Source organism: Scyliorhinus torazame, chromosome 9, assembly GCF_047496885.1.
Source record: "Scyliorhinus torazame isolate Kashiwa2021f chromosome 9, sScyTor2.1, whole genome shotgun sequence".
Classification (NCBI taxonomy): domain Eukaryota; kingdom Metazoa; phylum Chordata; class Chondrichthyes; order Carcharhiniformes; family Scyliorhinidae; genus Scyliorhinus; species Scyliorhinus torazame.
The window spans coordinates 243718440-243735952 of record NC_092715.1 but is presented as its reverse complement, the minus strand read 5'-3'; the positions used below and the strand labels follow the sequence as shown (position 1 = coordinate 243735952).

General features: G+C 49.4%; 1 protein-coding gene across 2 annotated transcripts in view; it reads left to right on the top strand.

Annotated features, from left to right (window-relative positions):
• Positions 1-15455: 15455 nt before the first annotated feature.
• Positions 15456-17513, top strand: part of LOC140429776 (E3 ubiquitin-protein ligase UHRF1-like) — a 168224-nt gene continuing 166166 nt past the window's right edge. Inside the window, exons 1-2 of one of the 2 annotated variants that reach the window (XM_072517222.1) lie at positions 15456-15626; positions 15940-16117. In XM_072517222.1, the coding sequence (XP_072373323.1) occupies positions 15965-16117 (153 nt within the window). In that variant the 5' untranslated portion in view covers positions 15456-15626; positions 15940-15964. Of the gene's footprint in view, positions 15627-15810; positions 16118-17513 lie in introns of those variants that run through there. The other variant, XM_072517221.1, reaches the window with a different exon arrangement.

The following is a 17513-nucleotide window of genomic DNA, read 5'->3' as shown; positions in this document are numbered from 1 at the left end:
TCGGGATGAACCTCGACAAAAAACAGTTAATCTCTCTCAAGACCTTCTTCGCAAAGGCACATTCCTTGAGGAAGTGGACAACGGTCTCTTCACCACAGTCACCTCGAGGGCAGTGTGCAGATGGGGCGAGACTCTGGGCGCGCAGGAAGGATCTGACAGGGAGGGCCTTTCTCACCACCAGCCAAACCATGTCTTTTTTCCTCTTTCAAAATTGTTGGTCTCCATGGGGATTGCATCAGTATCAACACTTGTTAGACTACAGCTTGAGTGCTGTATACACTCCTGGCCACCACATTACAGGAAATATATGATCACACAGGAGAGGGTGCAGAGGAGGTTTATGAGGATGTTGCCAAGACAGGGAAATTTTAGCAATGAGGGAAGCTTGGATAGGCTGGGGTTGTTTAGCTTGGAACAGAGGAGGTTGAGGGGTGACTTTATTGAGGTGCATAAAATTATGAGGAACCTAGGTAGATTAGAGACAACCTATTTATCTCAGCAGAGGGATCAAAAATTAGGGGCATAGATTTAAACTAATTGGTTGAAGGATTCAAGGGGGAGTGGGGAAACATTTTTCTCACTCAGAGACTGGTAACATCCAGCCTGACAAGGTGGTAGAGCAGAAACTCTTACCACATTTAAACAGCACATTGTCGACTCCTTTAATTGCTGTGATCTGCAGGACACAAACCTAAAAGGAGAATAGCCTGAGTAGCTCTTTTCTGGTCAACCTTGATATGAGGGGCAGAATGGCTTAGTATTGTAACTGTTCAGGTAGGAGTTCTGATTTCTAGAAATTATTGATATAGAGTGATTGGGGTGTAGTGAAGTGTGCAGTGCCCAAGGCTAATGTTGGTGCTTGTAGGATATTGGATTAGAAGATGCATTTGCTGACCTTGGTGACTTGTGTAAGGTTATTGAACTTCTTGTGGCACTATATCAAAGTCCTTGGAATTTGACCCTGACATCGACCTTCATGGCTACCTGCTCCCACTGCATTTAGGTTATGATGTCTGGGGAGCCTCCTGTAGATACAGGACATCTCTCCTTCCCACCTGCTCCATCAAGGCCTCCTTGGGGACTACTCTCTCTCTCCCGTATTGTCCCATTCTTTCCCACATTAGATTCACTTCCTACCCAACTGCCAGCACCTGTATTTAATAGGTGCAAGCTAGCTTTAAGCAGAGCAGACTTGCTTTAAGTGGTGATGGACGCTCAATTTTGCTACCACTTGCCTCCAGCTAATCAACAGTGTGGTTAAAGTGGTCAGATGCTAAAATCATTGAACCGAGCAATATCACGAAGTTGGCATGCCATCTATGTTGGAATCAACAAGCATGGGTTAATCATACATCACAATCCTCGCACCTGTTTTTTGGTGTTGATTGAATTTAGCCCAAAATTACTCTGCCCTTCTTTGAATTGTTTTATATTTACAAGAACCCTTAGTTTAATTTCTCATCCAAAAGATATAATTTTCTCTTAGTATTGTACTGGACTATTTACATTGATTTCAGTTATGACCTGTGGCTTGGATCCACAACCTCCTGGCTCTAAGAGACTTGTGCTACCACTGAGGCAGGCTGGAACATAATGCAAGATGTGAGAAAGACTCCCCCTCCTTCAGGCACCATGAAGAGGTGTTGGCGACCACGGACTTCTGGATTATGCTTAGCAAAGTACTGCAGTGGTATGATGATGCCTTTTTCAGTCTGGCTGACCAGAAAACTCCCCTGCCCACCATCTGGTCTGTTAGAACGATTTGCAGGCTGATAATCAACCTGCTTGGCCCTGTTACTCACAGACTTTCCATGCCCATTAAGTCCTGGAAGTGAGACTTGAACCTATAGGCTAGCCTAGGGGTAGGGACACTATCAGTGTGCTCCCATAAGAAAGGCTACACTTCTGCAACTCTAACATACCATATAATCTCTCAACATTGCTGCATGTAAAATGTGCTCAATTTAGAGTATAGTTGTAGAAATCTGACTACTGCAATTTTAAAGACACATATTTTTAATGAAGGCTATGCCTTTGAAAGATGATAATGTTATGCCACTGGTTAGGCCCATTGTTTTCAGTCTCAGTGCTGAGGACAGAAATAATGGCTAGAAGAAACCACACTGAATCCAGATGTGACAGAAACTAAATTATATCATCTACAGTATGACCACAGCAATGCAAACTGATGAGATTGCATCAATAATCAGCAACCAAGGAAGAATAAAAGCAAAATACTGCAAATTCACAAAGTCTGAAATAAAAGCAGATAATGCTGGAAAAGCTCCAGGTGGAGATCGAAACCGAGTTAACATTTTGAGTCCAATATGACTCTTCTGCAGAGCCAATCAAGGAAGAAGCCTTGAGGAGCAATCTAGCTTCACAGACTCTCCACAATGCAGAAGGAGGCCATTCGGCCCATTGGGTCTCCCCTCTGAGAGAGAATTCTACATGGGCTAACTCCCCTGCCTTATCCCCGTAACCTTGCACATTATTTCTTTTCAGATAGCAATCCAATTCCCTTTTGAATGCCTTCACCACCCTCTCAGGAAGTTTGTTTTTCCAACGCACACTCTGGGTGAATTTTGTTTTCCCTGACATCACTTTTACTCCTTTTGCTAATTATTTTGAATCTGTGCCCTCTCATTCTAGATTCTCTCTTGAGTGGGAGCAATTTCTCACTACTTACCCTGTCCATAGCCCCCAGGATCTTGAATATTTCTATCGTGTCCTCTCAGCCTTCTTTCTCCAAGTAAACAATCTCTCCAATCTATCCACATAGCTACAGTTCTTTATCCCTGGGATCATTCTTATGAATCTCCATTGTATTCTCACCAATGCCTTCACATCTTTCCTCAAGTATGTCTCCTGGGGTATCTCGAAGGAGCGTGAATTCTGGAGGGAAAGTCCAAAAGACAAATCCGAAGAGGCATTTTGCTTGTAGGTACCGAGGAGATCCTGGAAATGGGCCAAAGTCAAATGCAGATGTGAGAAGCCCAGGAAAAGGGTGTATGAGCAAGAGTGAATGTGCAAATTAAATGTGCGGCAAAGGCCCAAGTAAGGGAGCGATGAGTGTTCAGAAGGTAAGGTACAGCAGGAAAATCAGGCCCTCGCAGAGACGAAACACTGCAGCTAACGAGGTAGTGTGTGTGTTTGTGGACAAAGAATTGCTTTTTAAAAAAATATATATTTTATTCAAGATTTTTGGTCAAACATAACAGTACGTAGTGTTTCTTTTACACAATAAAGCAATATAAATAACAGTGGCCAGTTTTAAACAAATAAATAAATAATATATAAACTAAAACAAAAACAAAACTGAATGGCAACTGCCTTGTCCAAAATAAATACTCTCCAAAAATACAATCCAACAATCCAATATACAATTACCTATAACAACTACCTATACATATTATACATATACAATAACATCTCTGAGAGTCCGTTCGATTCCTCCCCCCGCCCCCCCCCCCCTCCTCCCCCCTGGGTTGCTGCTGTTGTCTACTTCGTTTCCATTCCCTCTATCTTTCTGTGAGGTAATCAACGAACGGTTGCCACCGCCTGGTGAATCCCTGAGCCGAACCCCTTAACACGAACTTAATCCGTTCTAACTTTATAAACCCTACCATGTCGTTTATCCAGGTCTCCACACCCGGGGGTTTGGCTTCCTTCCACATTAACAATATCCTGCGCCGGGCTACTAGGGACGCAAAGGCCAACACGTCAGCCTCTCTCGCCTCCTGCACTCTCGGCTCTTCTGCAACCCCAAATATAGCCAATCCCCAGCTTGGTTCGACCCGGACCCCCACCACCTTTGCCACCCCCACCCAGAACCCCTGTAGTGCCGGACATGACCAGAACATGTGGGTGTGATTCGCTGGGCCTCTCGAGCATCTCGCACACCTATCCTCTACCCCAAAAAATTTACTAAGCCGTGCTCCAGTCATATGCGCCCTGTGTAACACCTTAAATTGTATCAGGCTTAGCCTGGCACACGAGGACGATGAGTTTACCCTACGCAGGGCATCAGCCCACAGCCCCTCCTCAATCTCCTCCCCCAGTTCTTCCCATTTCCCTTTCAGCTCATCTACCATGATCTCCCCCTCGTCCCTCATTTCCCTGTATATGTCCGACACCTTACCATCCCCCACCCATGTCTCTGAGATCACTCTATCCTGCACCTCCTGCGTCGGGAGCTGCGGGAATTCCCTCACCTGTTGCCTCGCAAAAGCCCTCAATTGCATGTACTGAAATGCATTCCCTTGGGGCAACCCATATTTTTCCGTCAGCGCTCCCAGACTCGCAAACGTCCCATCTACAAACAGATCTCTCAGTTGTACTACCCCAGCTCTTTGCCATGCTCCAAATCCCCCATCCATTCTCCACGGAACGAACCTATGATTGTTTCTTATCGGGGACCGCACCGAAGCTCCCGTCCTTCCCCTATGCCGTCTCCACCACCGGGCTTGTGGTGTATTTCTTTGGTGAGAACGGCAACGGTGCCGTCACCATTGCTTGTAGGCTAGTCCCCCTTCAGGACGCCCTCTCCAATCTATTCCACGCCGCTCCCTCCCCTTCTCCCATCCACTTACACACCATTGAAACATTGGCGGCCCAGTAGTACTCACCTAGGCTCGGTAGTGCCAGCCCCCCCCTGTCCCTACTACGCTGCAAGAATCCCCTCCTCACTCTCGGGGTCTTCCCAGCCCACACAAAACTCATAATACTCTTCTCGATTCTTTTGAACAAAGCCTTCGTGATCACCACCGGGAGGCACTGAAACACAAAAAGGAATCTCGGGAGGACCACCATTTTAACCACCTGCACCCTACCTGCCAATGACAGGGACACAATGTCCCATCTCTTAAAGTCCTCCTCCATCTGTTCCACCAACCGCGTTAAATTAAGCCTATGTAATGTACCCCAATTCTTGGCTATCTGGATCCCCAAGTACCGGAAGTCCCTTGTTACCTTCCTCAATGGTAAATCCTCTATCTCTCTGCTCTGCTCCCCTGGATGCATCACAAACAACTCACTTTTCCCCATGTTCAGTTTATACCCTGAAAAAACCCCAAACTCCCCAAGTATCCGCATTATCTCTGGCATCCCCTCCGCCGGGTCCGCGACATATAGCAACAAATCATCCGCATACAGAGATACCCGGTGTTCTTCTCCCCCCCTGAGTACTCCCCTCCACTTCCTGGAACCCCTCAATGCTATGGCCAGGGGTTCAATCGCCAGTGCAAACAATAACGGGGACAGAGGACATCCCTGCCTCGTCCCTCTATGGAGCCGAAAATAGTCAGACCCCCGTCCATTCGTGACCACACTCGCCATCGGGGCCCTATACAGCAACTGTACCCACCTGATATACCCATCCCCAAAACCAAATCTCCTCAGCACCTCCCACAAATAATCCCACTCCACTCTATCAAATGCTTTCTCGGCATCCATCGCCACCACTATCTCCGCTTCCCCCTCTGGTGGGGGCATCATCATTACCCCTAGCAGCCTCCGTATATTTGTATTCAGCTGTCTCCCCTTCACAAACCCAGTTTGGTCCTCGTGAACCACCCCCGGGACACAATCCTCTATCCTCATTGCCATTACCTTGGCCAGAATCTTAGCGTCCACATTCAGGAGGGAAATGGGCCTGTAGGACCCGCATTGCAGCGGGTCTTTTTCCTTCTTTAGGAGGAGCGATATTGTTGCCTCTGACATAGTCGGGGGCAGCTGCCCCCTTTCCCTCGCCTCATTAAAGGTTCTCATCAGTAGCGGGGCCAGCAAGTCCAGATATTTCCTATAGAATTCAACTGGGAATCCGTCTGGTCCCGGGGCCTTCCCCGAAAAGAATTGCTTTGACCAGGACTTTACTCTGGAATGTGTAAGGTATCATACATAAATTGTGGTATGCGTCATAATATACACCAGTATATCATGGTGCAGACACACACACTGATGGACACACAGTGGGACCAATTAACACACACAACACCACAGCCAATCACCAGTTAGAGCACACGCACTATAAAGACAGGGGGCATCAGAGTTTCTGCTCATTCGAGCTGCAGCTTCCTAGCAGGACAGAGCTCACAGCCTGCAGCACAGGCATTTACCATGTGCTGAGTGCATCGACTGGTTAGGACAAGGCATAGGTCTTTAGTTCAAGCTAATATCATGTTAACCCACAATAAAAGTATGTTAAACAGTTTCTTTTTTAAAAAAATAATTTTTATTAAAGGTTTTCATAAAATATCAATAACAAAATGAGAAAGAAAAAAGAACCCAACAGGGTTAAGTACAAAACACAATCTAAAAAAGCAACCCCCCAAACCCCTCCCCCCTGTACATAAATAATAAATTAACATTAACACCCCGACTTAACACAACAGGTGTATACACCCCCTCAGACTCTTCAGTGTAAATAACATAAACAAAAATAAAGTAACCCCCCCCCGTGCTGCAGCTGCCATTGACCAATGTCTATCGTTCTGCCAGAAAGTCTAAGAACGGTTGCCACCGCCTAAAGAACCCTTGTACCGACCCTCTCAAGGCGAATTTCACCCTCTCCAATTTAATGAACCCCGCCATATCGCTGATCCAGGATTCCACGCTTGGGGGCCTCGTATCTTTCCACTGAAGGAGAATCCTTCGCCGGGCTACCAGGGACGTAAAGGCCAGAATTCCGGCCTCTTTCGCCTCCTGCACTCCCGGCTCCTCTGCCACCCCAAATATTGAGAGCCCCCAGCCCGGTTTGACCCTGGATCCTACCACCCTCGACACCGTCCTCGCTACGCCCTTCCAAAATTCCTCCAGCGCTGGGCATGCCCAGAACATATGGGTGTGATTTGCTGGGCTCCCTGAGCACCTAACACACCTGTCCTCACCCCCAAAGAACCTGCTCATCCTTGTCCCGGTCATGTGTGCCCTGTGCAGCACCTTAAACTGTATGAGGCTGAGCCTCGCGCATGAAGAGGAAGAGTTCACCCTCCTTAGGGCATCTGCCCACATCCCCTCTTCGATCTCCTCTCCCAACTCCTCCTCCCACTTACCTTTCAACTCCACCACCGAGGCCTCCTCCTCCTCCTGCATCACCTGGTAAGTTTCCGAGATCTTCCCCACTCCCACCCACCCCCCCCGAGAGCACCCTGTCCTGTACTGTGTGTGGCAGTAGCCGTGGGAATTCCATCACCTGCCGTCTGGCAAACGCCCTTACCTGTAAGTACCTGAAGGTGTTCCCCGGGGGGAGCCCGTACTTCTCCTCCAGCTCACCCAAGCTCGCAAACTTCCTGTCCACAAACAGGTCCCCCAACTTTCGTATGCCTGCCCTGTGCCACCCCGAAAACCCTCCACCTGTTCTTCCTGGGGCGAACCGGTGGTTCCCCTGTAATGGGGTCCACGCCGAGGGCCTAACTTCCCCCCTATGACGCCTCCACTGCCCCCAAATTTTGAGGGCCGCCACCACCACCGGGCTCGTGGTATACCTCCTTGGAGGGAGCGGCAGCAGCGCCGTTGCCAGCGCCCCCAGACTCGTACCCACACAGGACGCCATCTCCAGCCTCTTCCATGCAGTCCCCTCCCCCTCCATCACCCACTTGCGCATCATTGTCGCATTGGCGGCCCAGTAGTACCCACAGAGGTTGGGCAGCGCCAGCCACCCCCTATCTCTACTCCGCTCCAGAAACACCCTTCTCACCCTCAGAGTCCCTCGCGCCCACACAAACCCCATTATACTCCTGTTAACCCGCCTGAAAAAAGCCTTTGGGATAAACACGGGGAGGCACTGGAACAGGAACAGAAACCTTGGGAGCACCGTCATTTTGATTGACTGCACCCTACCCGCCAGGGACAGCGGCAACGCGTCCCACCTCTTGAACTCCTCCTCCATTTGCTCCACCAGCCTTGTAAAGTTAAGCCTATGCGGGGCCCCCCAGCTCCTGGCCACCTGGACCCCCAAATATCTGAAACTCCTCCCCGCCCTTTTTAGTGGGAGCTCGCCAATCCCCCTCTGCTGGTCCCCTAGCTGAACTACGAACAGCTCGCTCTTCCCCATATTGAGCTTGTACCCCGAAAAGTCCCCGAATTCCCTAAGCATCCTCATGACCTCTGGCATTCCTCCAACCGGGTCCGCCACATACAGCAGCAGGTCGTCCGCATAAAGCGACACCCTATGCTCCTCCCCACCCTGCACCAACCCCCTCCAGTTCCTCAACTCTCTCAGTGCCATAGCCAGGGGTTCAATCGCCAGTGCGAAGAGCAGGGGGGACAGGGGACACCCCTGTCTCGTCCCTCGGTGCAACCGAAAGTACTCGGACCTCCTCCTATTTGTGGCCACACACGCCATCGGGACCTCATACAACAGCCTAACCCACCTGACAAACCCCTCCCCAAACCCGAACCTCTTCAGCACCTCCCACAGGTATCCCCACTCTACCCTATCGAAGGCTTTCTCAGCGTCCATCGCCACCACTATCTCCGCCTCCCCCTCTCTCACCGGCATCGTGATAACGTCCAAAAGCCTCCACACATTCGCGTTCAACTGTCTCCCCTTCACAAACCCCGCCTGGTCTTCATGGATGGTCTATGGCACACAATCCTCAATCCTCGTGGCTAAGACCTTCGCCAGCACCTTGGCATCTACATTTAGCAAGGAAATTGGTCTGTAAGACCCACATTGCAGGGGATCCTTGTCCCGCTTCAGGATCAAGGAGATCAGTGCCAGGGACATCGTCGGGGGTAAAGCCCCCCCCCCTCCCTTGCCTCATTGAAGGTCCTAACTAACAGCGGGCCCAACAGGTCCATATATTTTTTATAGAACTCGGTTAAACAGTTTCTAACGTAATAAAATAGTGTTGCACTATTTCAAGTGTTGGTGACCTGTATGTGTTCCACCGATCCAGAGCGCCCAACACAACATGATACCAGGTGTTGAGGGTTATTAGCACTTCTTAGACCTACCTGTAAGTGATCTGCCTTCCGCCAGCATTCCGTCATCGTGCAACATGGACAACATCTGCCCGCCGCCGCCGCTCTGCATCGCCGGTAACCTAGGGGCCAACTGGAAGATATTCAAACAGCGCTTCCAGCTCTTCCTTAAGGCTACAGGGAGGGAGGACACCTCGGATACCAGGAAGATTGCTCTCCTCCTATCCATGGCCGGGGACAATGCCATCCACATTTTCAATTCTCTCACCTTTGCGGATGATGAAGATAAAACAAAGTTCAAGACGGTCCTCCTCAAGTTTGACACTCACTGCAGCGTAGAGGTGAATGAATGTTTTGAGTGCTACGTGTTCCAACAGCGTTTGCAGGGTAAGGATGAACCTTTCCAATCCTTTCCCACACACCTCCGCATCCTTGCGCAGTCTTGCAGCTACGGGCCCACCTCCGACTCCATGACACGCGACCAGATCATTTTTGGTGTTCAGTCGGACCCCCTACAACAGCAGCTCCTCAAGGTAAAGAAGTTCACCCTAGCGACCGCCATCGAGACCTGTGTCCTACACGAAAACGCTACGAGTCGGTATTCCCACATCCAAGTGGCTGAAGCGGCGCGGCAAGGTCCCCACAAGGCGGAACGGGTCCAAGCAATCGCGCAACTCCAGGGCCTCAGCCTGGATGAGGGCAGCCATTTTGCACGCTTTTCGCGGACTCCCGCGCTTGTGCGCACCAAACGAGGGGACAGCGATGTCGACGAACGTAATGCGCAGGCGCGCACCACATACGACCGCACCGCGCATGCGTGGTGGTGCAGCGAACGTGCTGACGCTACGACGAGTGGCAACTGTGGCTCCGCCCATTTAAAACGGCAATGCCCTGCCAAATTTCGACAATGCCTGAGATGTGGCAAACTTGGCCACTATGCTGCTTTATGCCGAGCAGCTCAGCCTGCCAATTCATATCGCTTCAGCCAGCCTTGCAGTAATGTCCGGGCCATTCAACCCACGGTCACCAAGTCCGATGCGGACCTCCCACACAATAGTGACACCGAGGACCCGAAGGCGCCTTTTCGAGTCGGTATCGTGACAAAAAACAGGGTGTCCCCGAAGCAAAGACACCAGCTGCTGTTGGTATACAGCATCGATCCAGACGATGAGTGGTGTGCCACCATGACGGTCAACCGGTCGCAAATACGATTCCGCCTGGACACTGGTGCCTCCGCCAATCTCAATCTGACCTCCAAAGCCTTCGTGTCAAACCAGCCATCCTTCCATCAGCCTGCCAGCTATTGGATTACAATGGCAATGCCATTGCTGCCAACGGCTCGTGCCAACCTGAAGTGACGCACAGGTCACGCAAAGCCATCCTTCCTTTTGAAATCGTGATCTCCTCGAAAGCCTCCCTGCAAGCTGTTGAACCTAGTTCAGAGAGTTCACTCTCTCTCCTGATGACACGTCTGCCTTTCAGGACACTGACTTCAGGGCGCAACTCGACGCCATCATCAACCAGCACCACAATGTCTTCGAGGGCATGGGCACGCTCCCATACACCTACAAGATATTATTGAAAAATATTACCAGTGCGGTAGATAAGGGGGAGCCAATGGATGTGGTATATCTGGATTTCCAGAAAGCCTTTGACAAGGTGCCACACAAAAGGTTGCTGCATAAGATAAAGATGCATGGCATTAAGGGGAAAGTAGTAGCATGGATAGAGGATTGGTTAATTAATAGAAAGCAAAGAGTGGGGATTAATGGGTGTTTCTCTGGTTGGCAATCAGTAGCTAGTGGTGTCCCTCAGGGATCAATGCTGGGCCCACAACTGTTCACAATTTACATAGATGATTTGGAGTTGGGGACCAAGGGCAATGTGTCCAAGTTTGCAGACGACTCTAAGATAAGTGGTAAAGCAAAAAGTGCAGAGGATACTGGAAGTGATTTGGATCGGCTAAATGAATGGGCTACGGTCTGGCAGATGGAATACAATGTTGACAAATGTGAGGTTATCCATTTTGGTAGGAATAACAGCAAAATGGATTATTATTTAAATGATAAAATATTAAAACATGCTGCTGTGTAGAGAGACCTGGGTGTGCTAGTGCATGAGTCGCAAAAAGTTGGTTTACAGGTGCAACAGGTGATTAAGAAGGCAAATGGAATGTTGTCCTTCATTGCTAGAGGGATGGAGTTTAAGACTTGGGAGGTTATGCTGCAATTGTTAGTGAGGCCACACCTGGAGTATTGTGTTCAGTTTTGGTCTCCTTACTTGAGAAAGGACGTACTGGCACTGGAGGGTGTGCAGAGGAGATTCACGAGGTGAATCCCAGAGCAGAAGGGGTTGGATTACGAGGAGAGGTTGAGTAGACTGGGACTGTACTCGTTGGAATTTAGAAGGATGAGGGGGGATCTTATAGAAACATATAAAATTATGAAGGGAATAGATAGGATAGTTGCGGGCAGGTTGTTTCCACTGGCGGGTGAAAGCAGAACTAGGGGGCATAGCCTCAAAGTAAGGGGAAGTAGATTTAGGACTGAGTTTAGGAGGAACTTCTTCACCCAAAGGGTTGTGAATCTATGGAATTCCTTGTCCAGTGAAGCAGTAGAGGCTCCTTCAGTAAATGTTTTTAAGATAAAGATCGATAGTTTTTTGAAGAATAAAGGGATTAAGGGTTGTGGTGTTCAGGCCGGAAAGTGGAGCTGAGTCCACAAAAGATCAGCCATGATCTCATTGAATGGTGGAGCAGGCTCGAGGGGCCAGATGGCCTACTCCTGCTTCTAGTTCTTATGTTCTTACGAATGCCACGCCTGTGGTGCACGCACCTCGCAGGGTCCCAGCACCCCTTAAGGACTGCCTCAAGCAGCAGCTGCAGGATCTCCAGGACCAAGGAATGATTTCCAGAGTCACGGAACCAACCGACTGGGTCAGTTCCATGGTATGTGTAAAAAAGCCTTCCGGCGAATTGAGAATTTGCATTGATCCCAAGGATCTAAATCGCAATATCATGAGGGAGCATTATCTAATTCCCAAGCGCGAAGAGATCACATGCGAGATGGCTCGCGCCAAGCTCTTCACCAAACTCGACGCCTCAAAAGGATTCTGGCAAATCCAGCTCGACAAATCCAGCAGGAAACTGTGCACATTTAATACCCCCTTTGGCAGATATTGTTACAACACGATGCCGTTTGTGATCATATCTGCTTCAGACGTGTTCCATAGGATTATGGAACAAATGATGGATGGCATTGAAGGTGTTGGCGTCTATGTCGTTGACATATTCATTTGGTCCACCACCCCGCAGGAGCATGTCAGTCGCCTCCAGCGCGTATTCACACGTATACGCGAGCATGGCCTCCGCCTCAACAGGGCCAAATGCTCTTTTGGTCAGACGGAACTCAAGTTCCTCGGGGACCACATCTCCCAGTTGGGTGTGTGGCCGGATGCGGACAAGATAGCTGCCATCCCAGCTAATGAAAACGCCAGAAGACAAGAAGGCGGTCCTCCGATTTCTGGCATGGTCAATTTTTTAGGGAAGTTCATCCCTAACCTCACCTCTCATACCACGGCTCTCAGGAACCTGGTCAGGAAGACGTCAGACTTCCAATGGCTCCCTGCCCATGAGCGCGAATGGAGAGAACTCAAAACCAAACTCACCACGGCCCCGGTCTTAGCTTTCTTTGATCCAGCAAAGGAGACCAAAATTTCGACCGATGCCAGCCAACCCGGCATTGGGGCAGTGCTCCTGCAATGTGATGAGGCCTCATCATGTGCCCCGTTGCATATGCGTCACGCGCCATGACCCCCACGGAGCAGCACTACGCGCAGATAGAAAAGGAATGCCTGGGCCTTCTGATCGGTGTGGTTAAGTTTCACGATTATGTATACGGACTTCCTCAATTCACCGTTGAGACCGATCATTGCCCGCTGGTCAATATAATACAGAAAGACTTGAACGACATGATGCCTCGCCTCCAGCGTATTCTTCTCAAGCTCCAGCGATATGACTTCTAGCTGGTATACACCCCAGGCAAAGACCTCATCATTGCTGACGCTCTCTCCAGGGCAGTCAACACTCCATGTGACCCAGCATGATTCGCCTGCCAGGTTGACGTCCATGTGGCATTCAAGGCCTCCAATCTACCTGCCACGGATGAACACCTCGTCCAAATTCGCCGCGAGACGGCGGCTGACCCTTTGCTACAACGTGTCATACGCCACCTAACAGACGGGTGGCTCAAGGGCCAATGCCCTCAGTTTTTTTATGTCAGAGATGATCTGGCGGTAGTTCTTCTGAAACTGGACTACATTGTCATGCCGCATAGCATGCGCCAGCTCGTCCTGGAACAGCTACACAAGGGCCACCTTGGCGTGGAAAGGTCCCGCCGACGGGCCCGAGAGGCAGTGTACTGGCCCGGCATTAATGAAGACATAGCCAACATAGTGCTCAACTGTCTCACTTGTCAGCGCTGCCAGCCCGCCCAACCACGTGAGACCCTGCAGCCCCATGAGTTGGTCACGTCACCATGGACCAAGGTGGGCATCAACCTGTTCCATGCGCTGGGTAGAGACGATGTCCTGATCGTGGACTACATTTCAAATTACCCCGAGGTGACACGGTTGCACGATATCACATCGTCTGAAGTCATCCGTGCCTGTATGGACACCTTTGCTCGACACGGCATCCCACTCACGGTTATGTCAGACAATGGCCCCTGCTTCGCCAGCCAGGAATGGTCCAACTTTGCCAGGCAATACAATTTTGCCCATGTCACATCCAGTCCCCTGTACCCCAATCCAACGGCAAAGCGGAGAAGGGAGTACATATAGTCAAACGACTCCTCTGCAAGGCTGCCGATGCTGGGTCCGATTTCTACCTAGCTTTGCTGGCCTATCACTCTGCCCCACTGTCCACTGGCCTGTCGCCAGCCCAATTGCTCATGGGTCGTACCCTGAGGACGATGGTGCCGTCCATTCATGTCCCAGACCTCGACCATGTTCCGGTCCTTCGATGGATGCAGCTATCTCGTGCACAGCACAAGGCGGCTCATGACTCCCGTGCAGCTGATCTCCCTGCTCTGGCTCCAGATGACAACGTCCGCATCCATCTTCCAGATGGTGGCTGATCTGCAACCACTGTTGTCCTTCGGCAGGTGGCCCCCCGCTCGTTCCTGGTTTGTCTATCGGATGGCTCCATTCTGCGCCGCAATCAATGCGCCCTTCGTCTCGTTCCACGCTCGCTACGTGATCCTCCACTGTCGCCTCGCCCTCCTGCTGACCCTGCCATGGACTATGCAGAGATCCCTGTCACTCTGCATCCCCCTGACTCTGACGCAGTCCAGCCCGCTCCTCAACCGGCGGCTCGTGACCCACCCTTGAGGCGGTCAACCAGAATTCGTCGCCCACCTCAGAGACTTAATTTATGAACTTTGCGGACTTATACTTTCTGAATTGTTTCGTTCCTCTGTTTGATCGTTTACCTGGTTTGTATATAGTGTTCATCTCGTTATTCTTGTTGCATACTGTTTTTCTGCACCAGGCACCTTCCCATGTAAATAGCTTAGTTCTCATGTACATAGTCCTGTAAATATGTCTTTCGCACCCTACACGTAGTTCGGGACTTTCTCACCATACATTATTTATTGCCACACATGTACATTCTTTTATAAAAGGGGGGATGTCATACTATACACCAGTATATCATGGTGCAGACACACACACTGATGGACACACAGTGAGACCAATCAACACACATAACACCGCAGCCAATCACCAGTTAGAGCACACGCACTATAAAGACAGGGGGCATCAGAGTTTCCGCTCATTCGAGCTGCAGCTTCCTAGGAGGACAGAGCTCACAGCCTGCAGCACAGACATTCACCATGTGCTGAGTGCATCGACTGGTTAGGACAAGGCATAGGTCTTTAGTTCAAGCTAATATCATGTTAACCCACAGTGAAAGTATGTTAAACAGTTTCTGACGTAATAAAATAGTGTTGCACTATTTCATGTGTTGGTGACCTGTATGTGTTCACGGATCCAGAGCGCCCAACACAACAGTATGTAGAGAAAAAAAAATCATGCTGTATTTTCCAAGCATTTCCTATTCATGTCACATAGGAACAGAATCTGTAATAAAAAGCAAAAGACTGGATGCTGGAAATCTGAAATAAAAACAAAGTGTTAGAAATGCTCAACAAGCCTGACAGCATCTGTTGGGAGTTGAACATGTCTCGTGTAGAACACTGCAGTCCAGTTATCTGTAGATTACTTTTGGCTGGTAGATTTGACAATGGATTCACCTGGTTGACATTTGTGTTATATATGAATAAAGGCAAATAAAATGTCTCAAACATTATTTCACGATGAATAATGGACCGTCCTGTTGGTGGGAGGGTGGAGAGAATATAACACATCCATATCTAGCTTTTGAAAGATTTCTATTGAACTCAAACACACACACAGAGAAAAAAACAACTTTAAATAAAAACGACTGGAAATAAGGCGGAGTTTTGAGTTTTTCCGCATCCCGCCAAAAGGGAAAAAGACCGGTAACCCGAAACGAGAATACGGAAAAGAAGGCAAAGATCTGTGTTTTAGGAAGAGTGCGGGAACCATCAGCGCCCTGAAGCTGACAGCGGGCCATGAAGAATCGCCCCTCCGGTCTGCATTGAAAGAAGGACGTTTCAAAGGTGAACCGTGAATTTTAAAAATCTTTTCTTTCGTCTCAAAAATAACCTCCTAGAATTCATTATCATATGTTCGCGAGATTTGCAGAGCGCCGTGACCCCATGTGTGTCTGCCGCTGTTCCTATAGTTCAGTAAACAACACACTGGTTGAGAGCTCAGTGGAGGGAGAAAATCATTATAGCCCCCCCCCCCCCCCCCCCAAGAAATACCCTCTTGGCCCCCTTCCTCCATTATCATCTCCTTTCTCGCCTGTAACCCGCTTATCCGCGCCGATGGTATTAATTCCATTTTATTGTTTTGCTTTTGGTTAAGAAGACGGGAGAGTGAGAGAGAAAAAAAAATGTGGATCCAAGTGCGGACTATCGACGGGAAACAAACGCGTTGCATTGACGATTTGTCCAGATTGACCAAAATTGAATGCTTGCGATTAAAAATCCGAGAGAGCTTCAGCGTGGACCCGGAATGCCAGCGTCTGTTCTACAGAGGCAAACAGGTAAATATTACATATGATATATCTGTGTAAAGAATAGAAACCCCGTAAGCTTCACTGTAGCTTCTGCCGTTTCCTGTTACAAAGTAACCCCCACACACACACACAAATAAGGATGTCAGAGCCCCTCCGCTCACCCCCTGGAGGATAGATTGTAACCAGAATTGGACACACGGTTGATTCATACAATATATTTGTCTCATTTCACAATGTGGGATGGATGTTTTTTTTTTGGGGGGGGGGGTATAAAATGCAAATTAATGGTGTCTTGCTCCTTCAACCCTCTTTCCCCCACCATTAATTTTTTTTGTGTGTATTTATTTTCAGTTCTCACCGATTTATCGGGGATGGGCGGAGACAGAGGATTTTCTTTCACTGTTTTGTAAGGGGGGGCGGGGGGGGGGGGAGAGGAAAACCCTCCTCAGTTTTATGTGCCCCCCGCCCGGTGGATGTGCTGCTTGCCCTCACTGCCAGGCTGGGGTTTAAAAAAAAAATTTGTGTATTTTTTTTTGTGGAGGAGTGAGGGTGGTTAGTGGAGGGAGAGGCCGGAGGAGCCCCTCTCCTCGGATCCACTGTTGTGTGTGTGTGTGCGCCTCTCTCCCTCCATAGGCATCGAAGCCTTTTGACTCATTCCTGAGCAGCCTCAAGGTTGGGGGGGGGACAGGGCTCAACATGTTTCAGCTCGGGCCCCGAGCGGTGAGGACGAGCGCGAAAATGGGAAGGGGAGCGAGTAGTGAAGAATGGTCGGCCTCGGATTTAAAAAAAAAATGTTTTTCCAGAGAGAGTTTACTATTTTTTTGTTTGTAATTTTATCGTGGACTAGATGAGGTCCCCAAATTTTTTCATTGCTGATTTGTGACGACTTCATGGATGTGGCTACAACACACACACACAATACAATCGTCTCTACGTCCGGTGTAGTGAAGGGCCTGTAAACGTGCAGCACACGAGTTGTTGCACAGAACCTGCCTTTTTTTTTTTGGCGGGGGGGCGGCGGGGGAGAGAGAAGCTGGGCTGCCCACACCGCCCCCTAGCAGCTCTGCAGTGAATGCTTTGTGCCCCCTCCCCTCAGTGTTGCACCACTGCCCACTCCTTCCTCCCTTCTCTGGGCAGAGGGGGAGGGAAGTTAATCTGGCCAAGGAATCACTTCACTGGGTTTTATTTCATACACCACACATCCTTTCAAAATGGGTGAGAGCTGTGAGGCCTCTGTCTCCCCCCCCCCCCCCCCATTGGGTATTTGGGGTGAGACCAAAGCTGTGTAATTTTCTCTCTGGTGGGAGGGTGTAATTCTTATTTTATATTAAAAAAAACATTTTCACAACATTCTGTCGCTTAGCACGTGGTGGTTTTACTAAAACAAAAATATACCATCTTTCCCATCTTGAGCACTTTGGTG